Source organism: Bathycoccus prasinos (genome assembly GCF_002220235.1).
Source record: "Bathycoccus prasinos genomic : Chromosome_17".
NCBI lineage: Eukaryota > Viridiplantae > Chlorophyta > Mamiellophyceae > Mamiellales > Bathycoccaceae > Bathycoccus > Bathycoccus prasinos.
Window position 1 is genome coordinate 375,341 of NC_023992.1, and position 21,155 is coordinate 396,495.

Genomic DNA, 21,155 nt, shown 5'->3' on the forward strand with positions numbered 1-21,155 from the left:
ACAAAGTAGTCAAAGTCGCTTCTCTTTGTGACGCACACTCGATGTTCCAATTTTGGATAGAGGCTGTTTTAGGGTTTCATTTCAGACCCTAAATAAAAAAAGCTTGAAATTTTCGAAAATCTTTTCAAAAAGCGCGAATGCCTCAAAACAGAGACGCGCGAGAAGAAGACGTTAGGAGTGGTGAATACTACTACTCATTATAACAGAATAGCACTAAAGATGGCGCCTAATACTAATAATCCTCCTAATAAGCCTCCTCCAAAGTCAAAAGCGAATAATACTACTAATAATAATAACGCTTTGTACAAACAAAAGAAAGGGAGAATAGCCAAAGCCTTTCCGAAATCGTACAAGAATAAAGCGAAGAGTTACGAGTTTATGATGATGCATCGAGAACAACAACAACAACAACAACAAAGGATGAACGATACGGATGACGATAAAAACGATGATGAAGACGTCGCAAAAGAACAAGATTTGATGATGAAAACGAGCGACGACGAGAAAAAGAAGAAGGACGATGATGATGATGAAAATGACGAGAAACATTACGTCTTGGATTTAGGAGAGATGCAAAGACGCCTCGCGAGCGAAAGGAATACGACGAATACGAGAAGAAGTAATAATACTAATAATACTAATAAAAGAGTAGGCTACCAATCCGCGAAAGGAAAACGAGGCGGCGGGAGAACAATAAACCAGAACGCAAACTTGGCGGATTTAGATTTAGCGGACGAGGAGACGGTGCGCAACGCGTTGTCTTCCTTGCCGGTGTCGCATTACGAGGAGAGAAAGAGGAAAGCGGAGAGTTTGGAAATGAGGTACCCGGAATGGTTTAGGTATTTGACGCACGATTTTTCGGTTTTATTATATGGGTTCGGGTCGAAGAAGCAAGTTTTAGAGGATTTCGCGAGGAGGTATCTTCTGGACGGGGCGGTGGTGGTTGTCAACGGGTATCAGCAAAGAGTCTCGGCGCTGGCGATTTTGAACCAGTGCGCGTTTGCGTTGTCGGACGAATCCGAGAATTTGATGCATCATTCTTCCAATAATAATAACGGTGGGAGTAGTAATAATGGTTTCGCTGATGTCGCGAATAACGCGCAGGCTTTATTGAGACGAATTGCAGAGTTGACGACGGATCATTCCGGAGGAGGAGGAGAAAAAACAAACGAAAACGGCGATGCGATGATGATGCATAACATCACGAACAACACAACGACGACGACGACAACCGGAGGAACGGCGGCGACAAAGAACACGAGAGGTAGCAGACGAGACGGAGGCAATGGTAATAACTCCGCTGCTGCTCTCGCGTCGTTGCGTGATGCGAACGTCAACGCGTCGTACGAAAGAGACAAAAATCATTACCAATCGACGGCGTCTTTCAACGACGGCGGCTCCGCGTCTCGGTTGTATCTCGTCGTGCATAACATCGACGGCGTTGCTATGCGCAACGCGGAAACGCAATCGATTTTAGGCGAGCTGTCTTCGTTCCCTCGAGTGCACTTAATCGCCTCGGTCGATCACGTCAACGCTCCTTTGTTATGGTCCAAACGAGAAGCCGCAAAGTTCAACTGGATTTACCAAAAAGCAGTCACCTTCGCGCCGTACGCCAAGGAAACCGCCAACGATCCGCAACTCTTGGCGAGCAAAGGTGAGGAACGACACGTCCGAGGTGCCGCGAACGTTCTAAAATCCTTAACGAGGAACGCGCGAATCATCTACCGCATCATCGCCGAAGCTCAAATCTCAGAAAACGGTCAAGGACTCACCTTCCCGCAACTCTTCCAACTTTCGCGAGAGAGTTTCCTCGTCACCGCCGAGCTCGCCTTGCGCGGCGTCCTCACCGAGTTCACCGATCACGAGTTGATCAAGATTAAGAAAGTTTCCGACAACGAGGATTTAATCACCGTCCCGCTGGACAACAACGCGTTAGAGCAGCTCGTCGAAGACGAGTGCGAGGAGATTCACAATTTCTTTTAGAATGAATGAAAGAAGAAGATTTAGTAGACATACAACATGGTGTCGCAGTTTAGTAGCGTCTATATACCTAGAGTAGTACGTAGTAGTAGTTGTTGTTCTTGTGTGTAATGTACCATATTAATACTATTTGAAGCTTAACACACAACAGACTGTTGAAATACTTCATTTCAACAACACGTCAACACAAATATATATAATACTACTAATGTCTTCCTCTTCAGCGACGACGTTTACGACGACGACGAGCTCTTTTCTTAGTAGCCTTTCTTCTCGCAGCAACAACACCAAGAAAGCGAGAACGATTAAAAGAAACGTCGTCAGAGCGCAAGAACAACACGATGACGTAAACGAGGACGGAAACGAGGAAACGAACGAGGAAACGAAGAAAAGAAGTTCAAGCAGCAGACGAAGCGCTCTGATCAACGCATCCGCGGCGACGTTAGCGATGGTTATTCCCTCTTCTTTTAAAACTTTTTCAAATTCTGGGTCTGCTTTCGCGGCATCGTCGTCGTTATCATCGAATAATGAAAATGAATTTGCGGATGCGAAATCCATGCAAATGTTACGACGAGAAGGCGAGTTTTCGCTCACGGACGAGGAGTGGCGAGAAAGATTATCAAACGCCGCAGACACAGACCCGTTCGCGTATCAAGTGTTGAGAAAAGCAGCGACGGAGAGACCGTTATCGTCACCGTTGTATACCGAGAAAAGAGTGGGCACGTACGTGTGCGCCGGATGCGAGAACCCGTTGTTCAGTTCGGAGACAAAGTACGACAGCGGGACGGGATGGCCGTCGTTTTACGACCATTTACCGAACGCGGTGACGGAAGTGCCGGATTTTAGCATCATGTTTTTACCGAGGACGGAGACGAGGTGTAAGAGATGTCAAGGGCATTTAGGACACTCGTTCGAGGACGGGCCGAAACCGACTGGGATTCGATATTGCATGAACGGTGCGGCGTTGAAATTCGTTCCGAAAGATGTATGATGATGATAAAAGAAACTCTTCTTCTTCAAATTGCTGCGTGCTCTCCTCTGCGAATAACAAATGTATTAATATTACAGTAGTGTTTTATGATTCATCTAAAAAAACGTCCGCGCTTTCTACTTCGCACTCGTATTTATCGACAAACTGTAGCCATTTCTGCCATAACTGATCCGTCGAGAGCGTGTCTCGATGGCCGAGGACGATTAATCCTCTTTTTGCTCTCGTAATCGCGACGTTCAATCGTCTCGGATCGGCGACGAATCCGAGTTGATTTTGACGATTGTTTCTTACCGTGCACAAAACGATAACTTCTTTCTCTCTGCCTTGGAATCCATCCACGGAGCGGATTTCGAGTTCGTCTTTGGCGCTTTCCGGGTTGTCGGCCTCGACTACGGACGTGTTTTTCAGCTTGACATCGCTCGTTACTTTTCGGTTCCACTCTTCGCTAATCGCTCGAACTTGCGCGGCGTACGGCGCTATGATGCCAATATCGCCCGCGTTTTTCACGTCTCCGGAGAGTAAGAGCTTTTGTACCACTCTCACGCACTCTTCGGCTTCTTGGACGTTAAAGATGGAGTTTCCATCCGGCGCTCGCATTTCTTCGCCTTTGACCTCGACGAACGCTAACGGAACCATTGTACTCGGCCAATTGACTCCGTTCGGCGCTACGCGTTCGCTCGGTTTCGGCACCGATTTCAATCGTCGATCGTAAAACCGAACCGAGGAAAACGCCGCTAAGCCCGGGTGCATTCTATATTGTTCTTCCAGTAAGTACGGTTCGACGCCTAACAATTCTAGTCGTTCGATTAAACTTCTCTGTAAACCAATCGCAACTGCGTCTCGACTGACCACTGTTGGCGGTAACTGTTTTGTATCGCCGACTAACACGCCCGCCAACGCTTTCGTCAAAGGAATGAGAGTGTGCGGTTCAACGCATTGCGCGGCTTCGTCGACAAAGGCGTAGCGAAAGACGCGGTCGGCGAGTAAATCGTCGCCGGCGCCGACGCACGTGGCTAAAATCACATCGGACGCGTTAACTACTTGGATCGCCGCTTCCCTATCTAACTGTTGCGCTTGTTTTCTGGCTTTCGCAGCTTCCAAGGACGTGATACCTCGAAACCGTTCGCGAATGCTATTCGCTTCTTTACCCTTCGGATGCAACGCGACTTTATGACTCAACGTGGACTCTAACAACCACGGCTGTACTCTAGCGGGCGAACCTAAGCGTAAAATGTTCATCGAGCGATCTATCTTTTCTCGAAGTAACGCATCCAAGATGTTATCGACGGCGACGTTCGACGCCGCGCACGCTAAAACTTTCGGTCCTCTCCACGACGCTTGCGTATTAGAAGATTTTCCTCTGTCGCTTTTGCCGCCATTCTCCTGTACGTTTGCATAATTCACCACAGACGCGATTAAAGCAACCAGAGTTCTCGTTTTACCCGTTCCAGGTGGTCCTCTCCATAGCGTTAAAGTGTTTTGCATGGCGGCTTTGACTGCTTTCCGTTGCGATGGATTCAAATTTTTCGCGTACGACGACATTGCTTGGTCGATTCTTTGGTCGTTCTTCCAGCTAATTGGGGTGGACGCTAATGAGTTCACCGAGGAAGAGGAAACGAACCCGAGTAAACTCCTTTGAAACGTTTGATACGCCGTTTGAGATAATTTATTACTGTCCCCGCCGCTTTTCTTGTTACCACCACTACTGTCGTTCATCTTGGAACGTTCTAATCCCGGCATGCCCCCGGGCTCGCTAAAAGCTTCCAACGCGGATATCGCTCGATCGTACGCCACCGTATTCGCGGAGAGATCTATTCGCAAACGTCGTCCGTTCTCGCCGTCCCTCAACACGTCCCCTAAATCGTCCTCGGGAATTGCAATAGTTAAATAAAACATTTGTCTGCTCGCGACGATGCCGACGATAGACGAAGAGGACGACGTACCTTCTTCGCTTCCGTACACGTTGATATCCTCTAAAGTCACTCTCTCGACTTCGTTATCGGATAAAATCACCATATCCCCGACGGATATGCGATGAAACGGCAACTCCTCTCCTAACGGCGTATTTTTCGGCAAATCTCTCCTCGGTCGCAGAACTCTTACCAAAGCGTCTCTCCCGATTGTCCCTTCGTACCTCGCTCGCACGTCCGACAAGCAGTATCCTTCATTTTTCAATCTCGATAACGGCCACGATTCCAACCGTTCCTTGAATTGCTCGCGCTCTTCTTCGAACTCGCACGTGATCGCTTTCGAGTATCTCTCCTTGTGCGCTTTGTACGCCCCGCGTATATCTTCCCTCGATTGGCCTCGAGATCTCGTCTTCTTCTTTTCCTCGTGTTGTAAGTCTTTCTCGCCCCCGCTTCTCCGCGTTGTTGTTTGTCTCCTGGTGCCGTCACCGAACAAGTACCCGTACTTGTCCTCCGCGCTCTTTTTCCCGCTTCCTTTTGCCGCTCTCGCCCACATCTTTTCTCTCTCTTGAATCGCTTTCGCGTCTACTAATCCTTCGATTTTCCTCGCCGCGGTAGTCCCGCGTTTACTACTACTACTACTCCCCATCGTCTTTTGCGAAGAAGAAGAAGAAGAAGAAGAAGAAGAAGAACTCAGTCTTCTTCGATTCGTCATTAAATCGGCGACTGTTTTCCTCTTCTTCTCTTTCGCCGGGCGAATGTTCTTATTATTATTATTGTTATTGTTATTCGTATTATTCTCATCAAAATCATCATCGCTCGGCTTCATCCTATAAAAATCATTCCTCTTATTCTTCGTCTCGTAATCGTCGTTCTTATTACACGCGTTGTCGTAAAAATTGTATTTCCTCTCGACATCTTCGGAGTATTTTTCGTTTGAAAACCCCTCTCTGTTGTCGTTGAATCCATTCACGCGTAACGACGACGACGTTTCGATGTTTCTTTTCTCGATTCTTTTGAAAAACGAGAGTCGTCTCTTAGTGTTAAACTTTTTCTCATCATCATCACGAAAACGATGACGATGCGAAGAAGAACTAAAGGAGAAAGACGACTTCAACGCGTTGCTCGTCGTCATCTTTCTCGTCTTCTTTTTATCAGAGTAGTATTAGTATTCGTATTAGTATATCGAAAAGAGCGGCATATGCGAGGATGATTAGAATTTCTTGTGTGGTAAAACAACGGAGAACGTTTTTTGGTCAAACCGTTCGTTTAAAAAAGGCACACAACACGTGAAATAAAAGAAAAGAGCGGCGGTGATGTGTTCCCTCTTCTTTCCCGCAAAAGAGGACGACACCGTCTCGTCTTCTCTCTTTTTGCGATCGATTTTGATGTGCATCTTTTTGCGCGTTCTGTGCACACAGAAGAGGGCGTCTCGTCATCAACCAGACTTCTCCATCTCTCTTTTTAATTCGATGACGATGATCTCGCATGTGTGTATTCTTTCGTCCTTTTATTTAAGAGACGCGAAGAGAATAAAAAGCAGTTGGTCTCCTCCTCAAAAGAAGAAGAGAATAACAAACTCTCATCAACTCTTGTTGTCTTCAAACGGACACCCCGGATTTGGTACTAAAGAGAAGCGTGCGATGATGATGACGTCTTCTTTGTTCGGGGTACTCTCGTCGACGTCGTCGTCGTCTTCTTTATTGAAGAAGATGAAAGAGAATAAAACAAATGTGATGAGTGTGCGCCGTCGTCATCATCAACGACCGCATCAGCATCATCATCATCACGCCTCGGAAACGAAGCGCGATGGCAGAAGAGCAGGTAAGGCGTTGAGTGTGGCGGCGGTGATGATGCCGTCGTTATTACCATCTTCGCATCAGCATCAGCATCAGTCGTCGTCATCATCATCATCATCGGTAGTTAGTTTGGATAATAATAATAATACTATTAAGAGAGGCAAAGTCGCCGCCAAAGCGGCTGCTGCTGCGCGGGAGTATCATCGTCAGCAGCAGCAGAGCGAAGAAGACACAACAATTTCAAGTGTAAATTCGACGACGACGAGGACGATTCAGGAGAGAGTTTTGAACGAGAATAACGCGAGTCAAAAAAGAAGAAACAAACTTTTGGGTCTCTTCGGGAAGGGCTCGATGATGTTTGTACTCGTCGCGATGATGGTAACCGCGTCGGCGTTGCTCTTCCCGGAGACTGCTTTGGCGAAATCGAAAGCGGTCATCGCGGAACAATCCTCCGGATTCTCCGTTAAAGTCATCCTCGATTGGATTTTACATCTGGATAAACACTTGGTGGAGTTGTTCGCGACGAGCGGGAAGATGGCGTACGGGGTGTTATTCGGGATTATCTTCGCGGAGACTGGGTTCGTGGTGACGCCATTTTTACCCGGGGATTCTTTGTTGTTCGCGTGCGGCGCGTTAGGCGCAATAGGGGTGTTGAACTTCCCGTTGGTGTACGGGTTGCTCTTCCTCGCGGCAGTTTTAGGGGATACGGTGAATTACATGTGCGGCTCGTTCTTCGGGGAAGTCGCGATTAGGAAGAACCCGAGAATTTTCAAACCAGATTACATCGCCAAGACGAGAACGTTTTACGATAAATACGGGGGGAGAACGGTCGTTCTCGCTCGCTTTTTTGTCATCGTGAGAACGTTCGCGCCGTTTATCGCCGGCGTCGCCAAGATGAACTATTCCAAGTTTGCGTTGTACAACGTCATGGGCGCCGGCGTTTGGATTACCTCGTTCATGGGACTCGGGTACTTTTTCGGGAACGTTCCCGTGGTGAAAGAAAACTTTGCGACGACAATCGTGGTGATCATTTTGTTGTCCTTGTTGCCGATTATTGTGGAAATTGTGAACCATAAGAAGGATTCGTCAGCTAACTCGGCGTCGGCGTAAAGAGAAGAAGAAGAAGAAAAGTACTCTTATTTTACCGCTCAATCATCGAGTTTACCCAGTCCGCCGGGGTATAAATTTATCATCATCATTTCTCTACCACTACTATTAAAGTTACATCGTTATTATTATTAAAAGAATCTTCTTCTTTCTAGTCTTCTTCTTTCTATTTCTTCTTCTTCTCTCTCGCGCCACCGCTTTGCTCCTATCCCTCTTTTATCATTATATCTATCTATCTTTTTCATTATATTGTTTATGCTCATCATCATAATCATCATCTGTAGTCGGCGACGGGGGCGTCGATGTCTTCGTTTTTGTCGTCTTCTAGCGCAATCGCTACCATCTCACTTCCCTTCGAACTTAAACGATACGACCTCACATCAATCGCGTACGGGTCTTCTAAATCTGCACTGCTGCTCGTATTATTATCCGTCGTGGTATTCGCCGCCGTTGCAAAATCGCTTCTTCTTGTGCTTCTTCTTCTACTTCGCATCGCTTCTTCATCGTTTTCATCCTCCTCCCCATCGTCTTCTTTCTCGGCGACTTGATAATTTTTCCCTATGACGTTGAAAAATGATTCGTCCTTCGGCGCTAACGTCCAACCGCCTTTCCAGCAACACAAACAACACACCGCCAGCGAAAATATTTGCACCGTTTGATAATACGTCGGGACACCTAACGCTAACCCGACCGCATCGCACATCTTTTCATCCGTTCCTTCTTCACCGCCGTTGCAATATTTCGGATCGTCCGAAAACGAATTCAAAATCACCGCCAACGGTATCGCCGTGTTTTGATAGCACACCTCAATCGCCACGGCTAAACAGGACGGTCTTTTCAACCGGCACACCCTCGCCGTGGCTAAAGAAATCATCAACCCTAATACGCACGGTAAAGTCACGCCGACGTAAAACTTCCAATCTCGATCCCAAATCGGCGCCGAGGAGTTCGAGCTCAAAAAGAATCCCATCAACACCAGCGCGACGCCGCACGCGTTCCCGAGCGCGTTCAATTTCTGCGTATATCTCGGATAAGTCTTCCCGACGAACAATCCGCTAAATATCCCAACGATGACTAAACTAATCGTCGTAAACAACCCGTCCCAAGATAACTTCACTTGCGTTTCTTTCGGGAACGCGAGTTCGGTGTATAACAAAATATTCGCCGGTAAGGTCAACGCGCTCAACAAACTCGAGCTCGTCGTCATCGCCATCGAGAGCGGTAAATCCGCGTTGAATATGGAACACCACCAGTTTGAATAACTCCCTCCCGGTGACGAGGCGGTTGCAATTAACGGAATTCCGTATAACGGTTCGTTTTTAAAGAATACTTTGCAGGATACAAAGCCTAAAAGAGGGAGGATTAAGAATTGACAGATGAGACCGATGCATAAAGGCAAAGGTTTCTTGAACCTCTTTTTAAACGCGATCGGATCGACCGTCACGGCGAGACCAAAGACCAGGAAAAATAAGAGCACGTTTGACGCGATTTGTTTCGCGAGTATCTCCGTCTCTTTATTCCTCGTGCCCATTTTAGAGTATTACTCTCTCCGGTAGTGCGTAGAATACTATAGTCTTTTAGGAGTATATCTTGTCTTTTCTTTTCATCATTTACTCCATTGACTCATCTTTACTAAAGAGGAGACGTGTGAATGAAATTTTTAAAATCCTCCTCGAGACAGAATACGTGCTCCTAAGAAGAACACGAACAAGAACGAGAGGAACAAGTCGTTTTCATCCTCGTCCTCCTCCTCGTCGTAAATTCTCTTTCTTTTCTTCGTGTTAACGAGAAAAGAGTATCGAGAGTAGCAGAGAAGAAAGATACGGTGGAGAGAAAATGTCGAAAAAATGTCTCTCCTTTTCCTCTCTCTCTCTTAAGTGGTTTTTATTAGGGTTTGACACCCTAACTATCATGCACACGAAGTCTTCTTTCTTTCTTTCCGACCTCCATTTCTGTCTCCTCCTCTTTCGTGTTGCGTTTGTTGTCGTGTGCGAAAGATGACGACTTTAAAAAACGAGACGACGACTTTGACGACGACGAAAAGGAAGAGGAAAAGGACGAAAAAATTTGACGAGGACGATGCCTCTTCGTTGCAAAAGCCGAATGCGAATAATACGAAACGAATGAAAATGAAGAACGATGAGAAAGAAGAGACGAAGACTAATTTGCTCGGCATTTTAGTGGAAGCGACGGATTGCGCCAGCCCTTTAGTACAAATTAAGACGACAAAAAAAGACGACGAGAGCACTCCTCCTCCTCTTCCTTTCCCGTCCCGTAATCCTCCTCCTCCTCTCGAAACCGACAAAAACGACGACGACGACGACGAGAACTTTGAATTGGAAAATATTCAAAATTCAAAAATTGAAGAAGAAGACCAAAAGGAGGCGAAGCGGCGAAGCAACGCGCAACAACCAGATGAAGAAGAAAAAGAAGAAGAAAAAGAAGAAGAAGAAGAAGAGACTACCTTTACGACGACGAAAACTAGTGGTATAATAGATGATGAAGCAACAACAGCAATCGAATCAATCGCGAAAGCGGCGCCAAAGCAAGGGTTGAAGATGTTCGTCCAGTGGCTGGACGCGCTCGTGTTTGACTTGAAATCTCGCGCGGCGACGTTGAAACGATCGAAGAAGAGAGCGCAAAAAGCCTTCCTGAGAATGCAGAAAGAAGAGAAGAAAAAGTATGGCTTCTCCTTGGAATCGGCGTCGGCGAAGACGAAAGGAACGAAGAAGATAAAGAAGAACATTAATAAAAGTACGAGAGATTTGAAAATGTTACGCGCTTTGGAAGATTTTTGGGGCGTGGAGTTGAGCGAGACGGAGAAATCGCTCGAACGAGCGCGAGCGACGTTGAAAGCGCACACGTTGATGCTCGCGGTGGAAAAGGACGACGAGAAAGCCATCCTCGCTTCCGCCGTGGCGTTTTATCGAACGTCGTTTGGTTTGATTTCAGAACGTGTTGTTGTCAAAAGAGAGTAATAAACGAGTTTGTTGTAGAGAGATATTTTTAGTAAATGCGTCATAGTTTTAAAGCAATCATGAACCAATACTACTAACACGAGTATGAATATGAATGAGACACAAAAGAATAAAGTGGTCCCGATAACTGTCCTCACCGGTTTCCTCGGTTCTGGGAAAACCACTCTGGTGAACCACATTTTACACTCGAATCAAACTGAACTTCACGGGTTGAAAATAGCCGTCATTTTGAACGAATTCGGAACGGATTTAGGCATCGAAAAGAAGATGATGTTACCATTCACGACAACCACAGAAACGCAAGAACAACGAGATGGATGGGTAGAACTCGATAACGGGTGCGTCTGCTGCACCGTGAAAGGGTCGCTCATACAAACGATCGAAAAACTGATGAAGATGGAGAAGAAGAAGAAGAAGAAGAAGAATGAATTTGTTGTTCAGACACGAAGCGAAGAAGTGAAAGAAGAAGCGAAAGAAGACGAAGACGAAACGAAAGCGTTCGATTACATTTTACTGGAAACGACCGGATTAGCGAATCCAGGACCGATATGTGGCGAGTTATGGGTAGACGACGCTTTGTTGGAAGACAACATGGAAAATGCGGCGGTGTTAGATTCAGTCGTCTGCGTCGCGGACGCGAAAAACATCGAGAGGCAGTTGGAGGAACACGTCGAGGCGCGAGAACAAATAGCGTACGCGGATGTGATTGTTTTGAATAAAGCAGATTTAGTCGAGACAGAGGAAGAATTGAGAAGGATACGAGAGAAACTGGAGAGTATAAATGCGGACGCGAAGTTGGTCGTCAGTGAACGGTCGAAAGTGGATTTGTCCCAAGTCTTGGATCAGAAGAGTTATAAAGGAAACGTAAAGAGTCGATTGATGAAAGAAACGAAGGAAACGACGACGACGAAAAGGTTTTTCGCAAAAGGCGCGAAAGATTTAGCCATGCGAATAGAAGAAAGTAGTAAAAGTAGTAACAGCAATAGTATTATTAGTAAACACGACGAAACGATCACGACGGTGTGCTTAACCGCGAAAGGTTTCGTCGATAAGGAAAAGTTTGAAAACTGGATCGAGGATTTGCTTTGGGAGAAGAGGAACGAACCAAACGGCGCGGACGTCTTGCGGTGTAAAGGGATACTGAAGTGCAAAAGTAAAAGCGATGCGCCGCCACTTATTTTACAAGGCGTGCGAGATGTTTACGAAATAACGGATGGTTTCGACGGGTTAAAACTCCAAGAGGACGGATTAAGTAAAGTCGTCCTCATCGGACGGCGGTTGCGTTTGGACGAGTTACGCGTAGGTTTTGAAAGTTGCTTTTTCCTTTGAAACAAATGCATGTTGTATTTCTCTCTCTTTACTCTCTTTATTCCTTTACGCACTCTAATAATTCTATTCTCTATTCCTATGTTTCGAACATTCTTATAACTACTATTATATTGATTTCAAAACGCCTCGCAATCTCTCCGGAACGCCATGCTTCTCGTTATCGACCGCGTGTACGTTCGCGCCACATTTCGCCAAAAAAATCGCGCACTCGTCCTGGCCAGCCTCCGCGGCCACCAACAACGGCGTCGACCCACAACTATCTCTGTCGTCTATTTTCGTCCCCAACTCTGTATCTTCCGTAAACAGCACTTTCAAAACGGCCAACCGCCCTTGACTCGCCGCTCGATGCGCCGGCGCGTTCCCGCTCGCGTCCTTCGCGTTCACGTCCGCGCCTGCTTCGATTAATTTCCTCGCGATATCTCCGTACCCTTTCGAACTGGCGTAGTGTAACGCGGTTAAATCTCGTCCTCGCGTTTTCGCGTTCGCGTTTGCGCCCGCCGCTAATAAAATCGAAACCGTAGACATGTGTCCTCCAGCCGTTGCGGAGTGCAAAGGGGTGCCACCCCACTCCCCTTTTTCCGGGTGTTCTAAGAATTCTCCTCCTTTTTGTTTCATCAAATTGGTGTTCAAGAAGAGTTCTAAGAGGTCTCCGTGTCCGTTTGCGGCCGCGACGTGTATAAAACTCCTCTCATCCTCTTCGTCGTCGTCATCCTCGTCTTTTTTTAAAGACGAAGCGTTCGCTAAAGATTTCTCCAAAAAGGATTCCAACTTTTGATCATCATCATCATCGTCGAGATCATCAAACGCGTGCACGTTTCCTTCTCTCACCGCTTTTAAGTAATGCGCGTAACTTTTATGCTCATCTTCTTTTTCACGTTGTTGTTGTTCTCGTTGTTTTGCGTTATTCTTCTTCTTTATCATCATCATCGTTTATATACTACTACTACTACTACCATTAGGGGTTGTTTGCAACAATTTAAAGTAAAGTCAAATCCCCTAAAAAAATAAAGAGAAAGAGCGCGAGAGGGGGGTGACACCCAATTAAATTTTTGCTCTTTTTTTTACAAAAAAAATACGAGCAAAAAAACGTCCTCCCTGCGCGCGCGCGCGATATATATCATCCGTCGTATACGTTCAGCTCCACGCAATACCGTCGGTACAACACAGCGAGTGCGTTGCCACCCGGGGGGGACCCCTCGCAGCGTGTTAGAGCACTAAAAGCGACTTTCCACCACTGGGGACGCGACATTTTTTTGCGCGCGCGTTATGTAGGGGTTTTGTATTTTTTTTGTATTCTTGATGAGAGTAGGGTTTCAGTGGGTTGTTTGAGAAACTCTGTTGCCAAAATTTTTTGTACGGACAAGCACCATTTTGTACGGACGTGAGTGTCTTCGCCAAAATTTTGCCTTTCTTTTCTCTTCTTCTTTCAAAGTGGGGTCTCAGATTTTATACAAAAACTTCATAAAAAGAAGAAGAAGAGTTTTGTTGTAAAACACAGTTTAAAAGAGAGAGACAGAGAGACAGAGAGAAGAAAGAACACTTTTCACTTCGCAATACTATCATCTCGTTTAATAATAAGACGTGTTGTCGTTTCATCGTCGTCGTTCGGATCATCGTTCGAAGACCTTTGTTCGTATTCTAACACGAAAAGAAAGCATTAGTAATAAAAGAGAGAAGATTTGACTTTTACGAGAGAGAGACATTTTTGAATCTTTTTTTCTCATCATCATCCGCCGTCGTCTCTGTTCTATTGTTGTGTTTGTTATTGCAAAGTGTTCTCGTGGAGCAGAAGAAGACGGTCTTTTAAAGAGAGAGTTTAGAAGAGTTTAATAAAAGAGATGACGACGATGCAGACGACGATTCAGACGATCAAACAACAACGAGAAGGGAGTTCATGGAACCAACAGTTTCAACGAAAGCAAAGATTTCGACAGTTTTACCTTCTTGGGAGAAATAGGAGTCAGAGGAGTCGTTGGAATACGAATAACGGAGCATTCGGTGTGGTGAGAGTTTCAGCAAAAATGTCATCAAAAGAAGAAATGATAAACACGTTCACGCAAAAGATAGAACTTCCAGATCAGCGCGTATTAATCGTAAACGCGAAAACGGCAAAGTCGTCGGGAATACACACGGTCGCGTTGGAGTGCGAACCTTCCTTACCCGCGAAAGGATTGATTTTACACTGGGGCGTTATTCGTCCTAATGAAAACAAGAAGAAGTGGCACGTGTTGCCGCGAGAGCTGTTTCCACCCGGGACGACGGTGTATAAAGAGAAGGCGATGCAAACGCCGTTTCCGAGGATGACAAAGTTGGTGATTGTTTTAGACGCGGAGGCGACGGCGATTCATTTCGCGCTGAAGAACGAGGAGACGGGGAAGTGGATCACCGGGCCGAATAAGAAGGATTTCGTGATTCAGTTAAACGGCGAGAAAGGTAGTGTTGGTAGTAGTAATGGTACTGTTGCTGCTGCTGTTGCTGCTCCGAAAACGGCAGCCGAACAACCAGTAGTCGCATTTTCATCGCCAACTCCCGCTTCTCCTCCTCCTCCTTCTCATCAGTCTTTGATTACCAACGCGTACGTGAAACCGTCCAACGCGTTGGATAATTTGATCAAAGTCGTCGCGTTTACAAAGTGGGAAGAAACTGGAAGGCTGGAAGTGAGCGAAAGTGAACGAGAAGCGATGTTGAACGAAGCGAGCGAGTCTATCATTCGCGAGTTGGAAGGCGGCGCTAAGTTGGATGCGATTATGAAACGATTCGGCATCATCGAGGAAGGAGGATCGTCGTCGTCTGAATCGTCGTCGTTCTCGTCGTCATCTCCGCCACCGAAACAACAACAACAACAACAACAAGGAAAAGGAAACGAAAGGTTGCGAGAAATCTGCGAGTCTCGCTCCAACGGCGCTTCCATCAAATGGGGCAAATATTACGACGCCAGTCAAACGGGAACCGCTTTAGTCCGCGACATGTACGTGGAAACGAGAGAAAAGAACAACATGTTGCAGTTACACGTCGTCGTCGAGGCTGACTTTGATGTCAATTTACACTGGGGCGTCACGTCGAGAACGGACGGGACGTGGCGACAACCGCCTCCCGGGTGGACGACCGTGCCGCCTCGAAGTTGGGGCTCCACCGGGAACAGTTGGGAAACAGAATTTGAAAAATGCGGCAACAAATTGAAAGCGGTAACGTTGGAAGTTCCGTGTGGGAACGACGAAGGGATCGTTTTCGTGTTACGAACCGTCGCAGACGAGTGGGTGAAAAACGGCGACGGCGATTTCTACGCGCACAGAGACACCGACCAATTGGCGCCGGCGCCTTCGAACGAACATCAAAAACCGAGAGAGAGAGAAGAACGGAAGAACAAGAAGGAACACCGAGATCGCGACCGAAAAGACCGCAAGAGAAAAGACGATTCGTTTGCTGCCAACCAACCGGCCATTCCTCCTACGATCAACGCCAAATCAGTCAAATCGGTTCAACCCATCAAAAGGAAGGAATGGAACGTAGACGATATCGTGTTGAACATCGGCGCGTTCGGTAGAGACGGCAACAACGTCGCGCAAAACTCCATCGATCAAATATGCAACGCCGAAGAAGGGTGCACGCGATCTTTGATGCACCGCTACAACGCCGCCGCTGATTTATTGGGCACTTGCCACGACGAAGGCGAAGCCGGTTTACTCGCCATGTTTACCTGGTTCCGATTTATGGCTTTACGACAACTCGTTTGGAACAACGATTATAACATCAAACCGAGAGAAATCAGTGCGGCGCAAGCGAGATGCACGGAAGCGTTGACGAAATATCATCGAAACGAAAGCAATTACCGCGATGTTGTTCGATTGATCATGATGACCATCGGCCGAGGAGGGACCGGAGACGTCGGTCAACGCATCAGAGACGAAATCTTAGCCGTTCAGCAAACGAACAATTGCAAAGGCGGCATGATGGAAGAGTGGCACCAAAAGTTGCATAATAACACGTCGCCAGATGACGTTCCAATTTGCGAAGCGTTGTTAAAATTCATCGCTTCCGATTGCGATATCAACGTCTACTGGGCTCATTTGCACGCGAATAACATCGACGCCAAACGAATGTCCGAATACGACCGAAAGATTTGCTCGGAACCGAAATTCTCGAGAGACCAATACGAAGGTTTAACGAGAGATTTAACCGAGTATTTACGGACATTGAAAGCGGTGCATTCTGGCGCCGATTTAGATTCCGCCGCGGAGGCTGTTCTCGGGTATCACCAAGACGCGTGCAAAGGCAAAGAAATCAACATCCCGCCCGTCGCCGACGTCGCCACGCCTCGATTAGAAGAACTCTTGACGTGCGCGAGAGTATTAAGAGAACAAAACGGCGACGCGTTCAACGTGTTGGAAGCCATTTTAGAGGCGAGAAGAGAATTATGGCAGTGGACGAAACCGGATGGGAAAGATAACGATCGTCTGAAAGATGTCATTTACCTAGACTTGGCGTTGGAAGCAGCCGTGAGACAAGTGATGGAGGCGCAGATCGCCGAAATGAGCAAGAGAGCGCCTCTGGACGTCTTGAAAATCACCGGAATGGTTTTGGAGAACTTGTGTTTGAGTACCGGCGAAAACCAAGAATTCGTCTATTGCTTGAAAGATTGGCAAAACGTTATTCAGTCCGCCAAATCCGGTTCGAACGATTGGGGATTACAAGCCAAAGCCGTGTGCGACCGTTTAGGCAACGCTTTAGGAGAAATCTCGGAACGGTACATCAACGTCTTGCAGCCAACCGCGATGAGTATGGGACCGAAATTGAACGTAGACGAACACGTTTTGCAATTGTTCTCGGAAGAGATCGTGAGAGGTACTCCAGCCGCTCCGTTGTCTCAAATGCTTCGCGTGTTAGACCCTATGATTCGAGCCGTCGCGCAAATGGGTCGATGGCAAGTCATTTCGCCGGTGCAAGTTAAAGGTCAAGTCGCGTACGTCGACGCGTTGTCCATGGTGCAGAACATTAAATATTCCACGCCGACGATTATCATCGCGAAAAGAGTTTCTGGTGAGGAAGATATTCCAGTCGGTTGCGTTGGCGTGATCACGCCGGACATGCCAGACATTCTCTCGCACGTCTCCGTCCGCGCGAGAAACGAGAAAGTGTTCTTCGCGACTGTTTTTGACTTCAACGTCTTGGAAGAGATGAAACAGATGGACGGCAAATGCGTTTCTTTACATCCGAACGCGCAAGGAGATGAAATCGATGTCAAGTCTATCGAATTGGCGGACGTTCAACCCGCCGGAGGCGCGGGCGCCTCTCAAGCGAAAACCTTGGGCGAATCTGGAATTTCCATCAAGCAAAAGCAATGGCCCGGTAAGTTTGCGTTGGATTCGTCTGAATTCAACGACCAAGTCGTCGGCGGTAAATCGAAAAATTTGGAATTATTGCGAGGACGCACGCCGAATTGGATTCAATTGCCCGCCTCGGTGGCGTTGCCGTTCGGAACGTTCGACGCGACTTTGAACGATCCAATGAACGCGCAAGTGAAAACGAAGCTGGAGTCTCAAATTCTCGCTTTGAAGCAATTCGACGACTCAAAAGACGGCGACGGCTTCCGTGCGTTGATCGATGATATCAAGTCAACCATCTCTTCGTTGAAACCGCCGAACGCGTTACAATCTGAACTCGAATCGTGCTTTACTAAGGAAAAGTTATCATGGCCTGGGGATTTGGAAACTTCCGAACAAGGCCAGGAAGCTTGGAGAACCATTTGCGCCGTTTGGGCTTCCAAGTACAACGAGAGAGCGGTCTTGTCGTGTAAAAAAGCCGGTTTGAATCACGACGATTTGAACATGGCGGTGTTGTGTCAACCGGTGGTGAACGCGAAATACGCGTTCGTGTTACACACGGTGCACCCGCAAACGAACGACCAAACTGAAATTTACGGCGAACTCGTCTGCGGCATGGGCGAAGCGTTGGTTGGTAACTTTGCCGGTCGCGCGTTGAGTTTCACTGTGAAGAAATCGGATTTAGATCGACCGACGATCAACGGGTTCCCCTCGAAATCGAAAGGATTGTTCGCGCGACAAAATACGTTGATTTTCAGATCGGATTCAAACGGCGAGGATTTAGAAGGGTTCGCCGGCGCCGGTTTATACGACTCTGTGTGCATGAACGAGCCGAGTTTAGAATCCATCGATTATACGAACGAACCGATTTCGAACAACGAAGATTTCAGGAACCAAATGTTGAGCGCGATTGCCAAGAGCGGCATGGAGATTGAAAATTTGCTCGGGTCGGCGCAAGATATCGAAGGCGCGATCACGGAAGACGGTAAATTGTTCGTCGTGCAAACGAGGCCTCAAGTGTTTTGAAGCAGCGGCGTGGCGGCGAGAGAGAAATCAACCACCACAAGCATAATACTAAGAGAGAGAGTCGTTTTTTATGATAATACGAAGAATGGATTCCAATGAATTATGATTAAAAGTACTACAGTAGTCGATTTTTTTATATGTGGGGTGTATGTGTCAATCGCGTCGTCGCCAACGTCTTCTCGTTTCTCTCTCTCTCTCTCTTTCTTTTCTTTTCTTTTCATGTGTAGTAGTGTTAGTAGTAGTAGTTATTACTACCGGTAACATTTGTCTTCTTTAACCTTCTTTAACCGACGAGTTCGCCGAGCATCGCCTCGGGAGGTAAATATTTCTTCAACACGTTTGGCGGATGCAACATGTCAAACTCCTCCGTGGCGTCTTTACCGGCGAACAACATGATTGCTTTCTTCCCGCCGGGATGGTCCGGTAAAAACTCCGTCACGTCGTACACTTTCCCGTGTAAAATCACCCAACAGTCGTTTTCTTTATCGTGCTTTGCAACTTCGGCTTCGGTTAATCCTCCGGAGGAGGACGCCGTCGTCTTGGCGCCCATTTTCGGATTGAAGTGGCCGTTGATGTTGGCGACTCTGTTTAACGCGCCTTGCGCGTCGGTTATTCTCGAGTACGCGTTGACGTTACCACCACCACCACCACTTCTTAATTGCTTGACGATGTTCATCCCAGCCACTCTGCCAAAGACCACGCAATCTAACAAGGAGTTCCCACCGAGACGGTTTCTCCCGTGGACGCCTCCGGCGGCTTCGCCGGCGCAAAACAAACCCGGGATTGGTCTTTCATTCGCGTCTAAAACTTGAGAATCATCGTTGATTCTCAAACCGCCCATGGTGTAATGAACGACCGTACACACGATGGCGACGTGAAACGTCGGGTCGTTCATATCCAAAGGCGCGTTGTGAAAAAACTTCTTCCCGAACGGGCACGCTTTCGTTTGCGCGCACCGGTTGTATTTCTCAAACGTCTCTCGTAAATGCGACGGGTCGATGCCCATCTCTCTGGCGACTTCGTTCCCGGAGTTGAATTTCTTCATGATACCTCTCCCGACGTAGTGTTTGCAGTGCCATTCGATTTCTTTGGACGCTTTACCGTTCAAGATTAATCGGAACGGACCTTTGTTTCGGTTCATTTCACCGGAGACGTAATCCCGTCTCCCGAGCTCGTCGCAAAATCGATTCCCGTTTGCATCTAACAAGATACCACCGACGCCTCTCAAAGCTTCCGCGGCTAAGAATTTAACTTTCGCTTCTGGTTCGCCCGGGTTGACTAAACCGGTCGGGTGGACTTGCACGGATTCCATGTCCACGACGCCGGCGCCAATCTCTTGGGCCATTTTAATCCCGTCGCCCGTGCAATGGTCGCCGTTGGTCGTCGGTAAACTCGTCACGTCCGGTCTATATTTCGATAACAAGGAAGTGTTCGTGTAATCCGCGCCGTACCCTCCGGTACACACCACCACTGGTCCAAACGCCTGTTGCGTTTGTCCTTTCTTATCTGAATATTCGCACCCAACCACTTGTCCGCTGGCGTCTTTCAGTAACCTTTTCACGTTCGCCTTGGTGATAATCTGCGCTTTCTCGTTATTCGTTTTTTCGCACACCTCCTCTAACGCTTCCATCAACGCGTACGTGATGGTAAACCCGGGAAATCTCGCTTTCCCTCTGTGCGTTCTCGGATACGAGTGTCCACCTAACTGCGAAATCAAACTCAAATCGAGATTAAATCTGTCCACGAGCCAATCGACGGCGCTTCCGCTTCCGTGCGCTAACACTTTCGCCAAAGGAATCGTGTGTTCAGGTGCCGTCGTGTGGTTCACGCCAGCTGCGCCTTTTAAGCAGTCTTGTTCGAACGCCTCCGCGGAGTCTCGCGCGGCCATGCCGCCGACCAGTTTTTGCGTTTTCGTCGGTGCTCCTTTATTTTGAATTTAGATTAGAGAGAGAATAGAAAATTTGAATGATGTGAGTATTTTTTACTAATGTTTTGTTGTTGTTTGAAAAAAAATGAAAGAAAATTTTTACTCGAAGAAAAAAATTCAACTTTAGAACGCTTTTTCGAGCCTTTTTCTCTCTCTCTCTTCGTTCTGAGTCATCACGACTGACGAGAATTATTTTTATTCTCATCAAACGAAGAGATGAGAAGAAAGCGCTGCTTTTTCTCTTGTCTTTGTTTCTGTGTGTTCTCGTTGAAGTTGTCTCTCGTTTTATTTGATGTGAACGATGATGACGATGATGATGTTTACGAGTGCACGCAATAATAAAACGTGTGTTTTTTAAAGCGTCGTTTCAATCTCTTCAATATTAAAGAAAGAGATTACGACGAAAGAGAGATCGGCGGCAAGACGAACACAATCACACGAATGAATTGACACGCACCGTTGATACCACTCGTCGCTTTGGTCGAGTTCCCGCCTAAGAAAGCGCTCTTATCTAATAACACGACCGAGCCTCCGTTTTCTAAGATGGTGTGTGCGGCGGATAAGCCGGCTAAGCCGCCGCCGATGACGATCACTTTATGTTGTTGAGACATACTCTACTAACTGTCTGTTATGACGAGTGAGATCGCGTCAGTCCAATCAATGTGAAGAAGAAGAGGAAACGAGAAAGAAGGCAAAAAAACGACCTGACTTTTTCAGTCGAAACCTTTTTTGATCGAAAAAATATCTTCTTCTTCTTCTTTCTGCTTTAAACCCTGAATTTTCAAAATTT

The 21,155-nt window shown here is 47.0% G+C and overlaps 11 protein-coding genes across 11 annotated transcripts; 6 read left to right on the top strand and 5 right to left on the bottom strand.

Annotated features, from left to right (window-relative positions):
• Positions 1–219: 219 nt before the first annotated feature.
• Bathy17g01810 (origin recognition complex subunit 2) lies at positions 220–1,983 on the top strand (the record flags this gene model as incomplete). Its single annotated transcript, XM_007508226.1, has 1 exon — positions 220–1,983. One exon carries the CDS (start codon positions 220–222, stop codon positions 1,981–1,983), a length of 1,764 nt encoding a protein of 587 aa, XP_007508288.1.
• Positions 1,984–2,188: 205 nt separating this feature from the next.
• On the top strand, positions 2,189–2,971 carry Bathy17g01820 (methionine-R-sulfoxide reductase; the record flags this gene model as incomplete). The annotated part of the gene is made up of 1 exon (XM_007508284.1): positions 2,189–2,971. The coding sequence occupies one exon, from the start codon at positions 2,189–2,191 to the stop codon at positions 2,969–2,971; it is 783 nt and encodes a 260-aa protein (XP_007508346.1).
• Positions 2,972–3,055: 84 nt separating this feature from the next.
• Bathy17g01830 (predicted protein) lies at positions 3,056–6,013 on the bottom strand (the record flags this gene model as incomplete). Its single annotated transcript, XM_007508197.1, has 1 exon — positions 3,056–6,013. One exon carries the CDS (start codon positions 6,011–6,013, stop codon positions 3,056–3,058), a length of 2,958 nt encoding a protein of 985 aa, XP_007508259.1.
• Positions 6,014–6,091: 78 nt separating this feature from the next.
• Positions 6,092–6,274, bottom strand: Bathy17g01840 (unknown protein; the record flags this gene model as incomplete). The annotated part of the gene is made up of 1 exon (XM_007508291.1): positions 6,092–6,274. The coding sequence occupies one exon, from the start codon at positions 6,272–6,274 to the stop codon at positions 6,092–6,094; it is 183 nt and encodes a 60-aa protein (XP_007508353.1).
• Positions 6,275–6,350: 76 nt separating this feature from the next.
• Positions 6,351–7,787, top strand: Bathy17g01850 (DedA family protein; the record flags this gene model as incomplete). Its single annotated transcript, XM_007508325.1, has 1 exon — positions 6,351–7,787. One exon carries the CDS (start codon positions 6,351–6,353, stop codon positions 7,785–7,787), a length of 1,437 nt encoding a protein of 478 aa, XP_007508387.1.
• A 271-nt stretch (positions 7,788–8,058) lies between these two features.
• Bathy17g01860 (bile Acid:Na+ symporter family) lies at positions 8,059–9,315 on the bottom strand (the record flags this gene model as incomplete). Its single annotated transcript, XM_007508320.1, has 1 exon — positions 8,059–9,315. The coding sequence occupies one exon, from the start codon at positions 9,313–9,315 to the stop codon at positions 8,059–8,061; it is 1,257 nt and encodes a 418-aa protein (XP_007508382.1).
• A 598-nt stretch (positions 9,316–9,913) lies between these two features.
• Bathy17g01870 (unknown protein) lies at positions 9,914–10,762 on the top strand (the record flags this gene model as incomplete). Its single annotated transcript, XM_007508357.1, has 1 exon — positions 9,914–10,762. One exon carries the CDS (start codon positions 9,914–9,916, stop codon positions 10,760–10,762), a length of 849 nt encoding a protein of 282 aa, XP_007508419.1.
• Positions 10,763–10,852: 90 nt separating this feature from the next.
• Positions 10,853–12,091, top strand: Bathy17g01880 (cobalamin synthesis protein P47K; the record flags this gene model as incomplete). Its single annotated transcript, XM_007508269.1, has 1 exon — positions 10,853–12,091. The coding sequence occupies one exon, from the start codon at positions 10,853–10,855 to the stop codon at positions 12,089–12,091; it is 1,239 nt and encodes a 412-aa protein (XP_007508331.1).
• Positions 12,092–12,196: 105 nt separating this feature from the next.
• On the bottom strand, positions 12,197–13,018 carry Bathy17g01890 (the record flags this gene model as incomplete). The annotated part of the gene is made up of 1 exon (XM_007508215.1): positions 12,197–13,018. One exon carries the CDS (start codon positions 13,016–13,018, stop codon positions 12,197–12,199), a length of 822 nt encoding a protein of 273 aa, XP_007508277.1.
• A 911-nt stretch (positions 13,019–13,929) lies between these two features.
• Bathy17g01900 (predicted protein) lies at positions 13,930–18,438 on the top strand (the record flags this gene model as incomplete). The annotated part of the gene is made up of 1 exon (XM_007508220.1): positions 13,930–18,438. One exon carries the CDS (start codon positions 13,930–13,932, stop codon positions 18,436–18,438), a length of 4,509 nt encoding a protein of 1,502 aa, XP_007508282.1.
• A 283-nt stretch (positions 18,439–18,721) lies between these two features.
• Positions 18,722–20,976, bottom strand: Bathy17g01910 (succinate dehydrogenase, putative; the record flags this gene model as incomplete). The annotated part of the gene is made up of 2 exons (XM_007508217.1): positions 18,722–20,361; positions 20,823–20,976. 2 exons carry the CDS (start codon positions 20,974–20,976, stop codon positions 18,722–18,724), a joined length of 1,794 nt encoding a protein of 597 aa, XP_007508279.1.
• Positions 20,977–21,155: the final 179 nt, after the last annotated feature.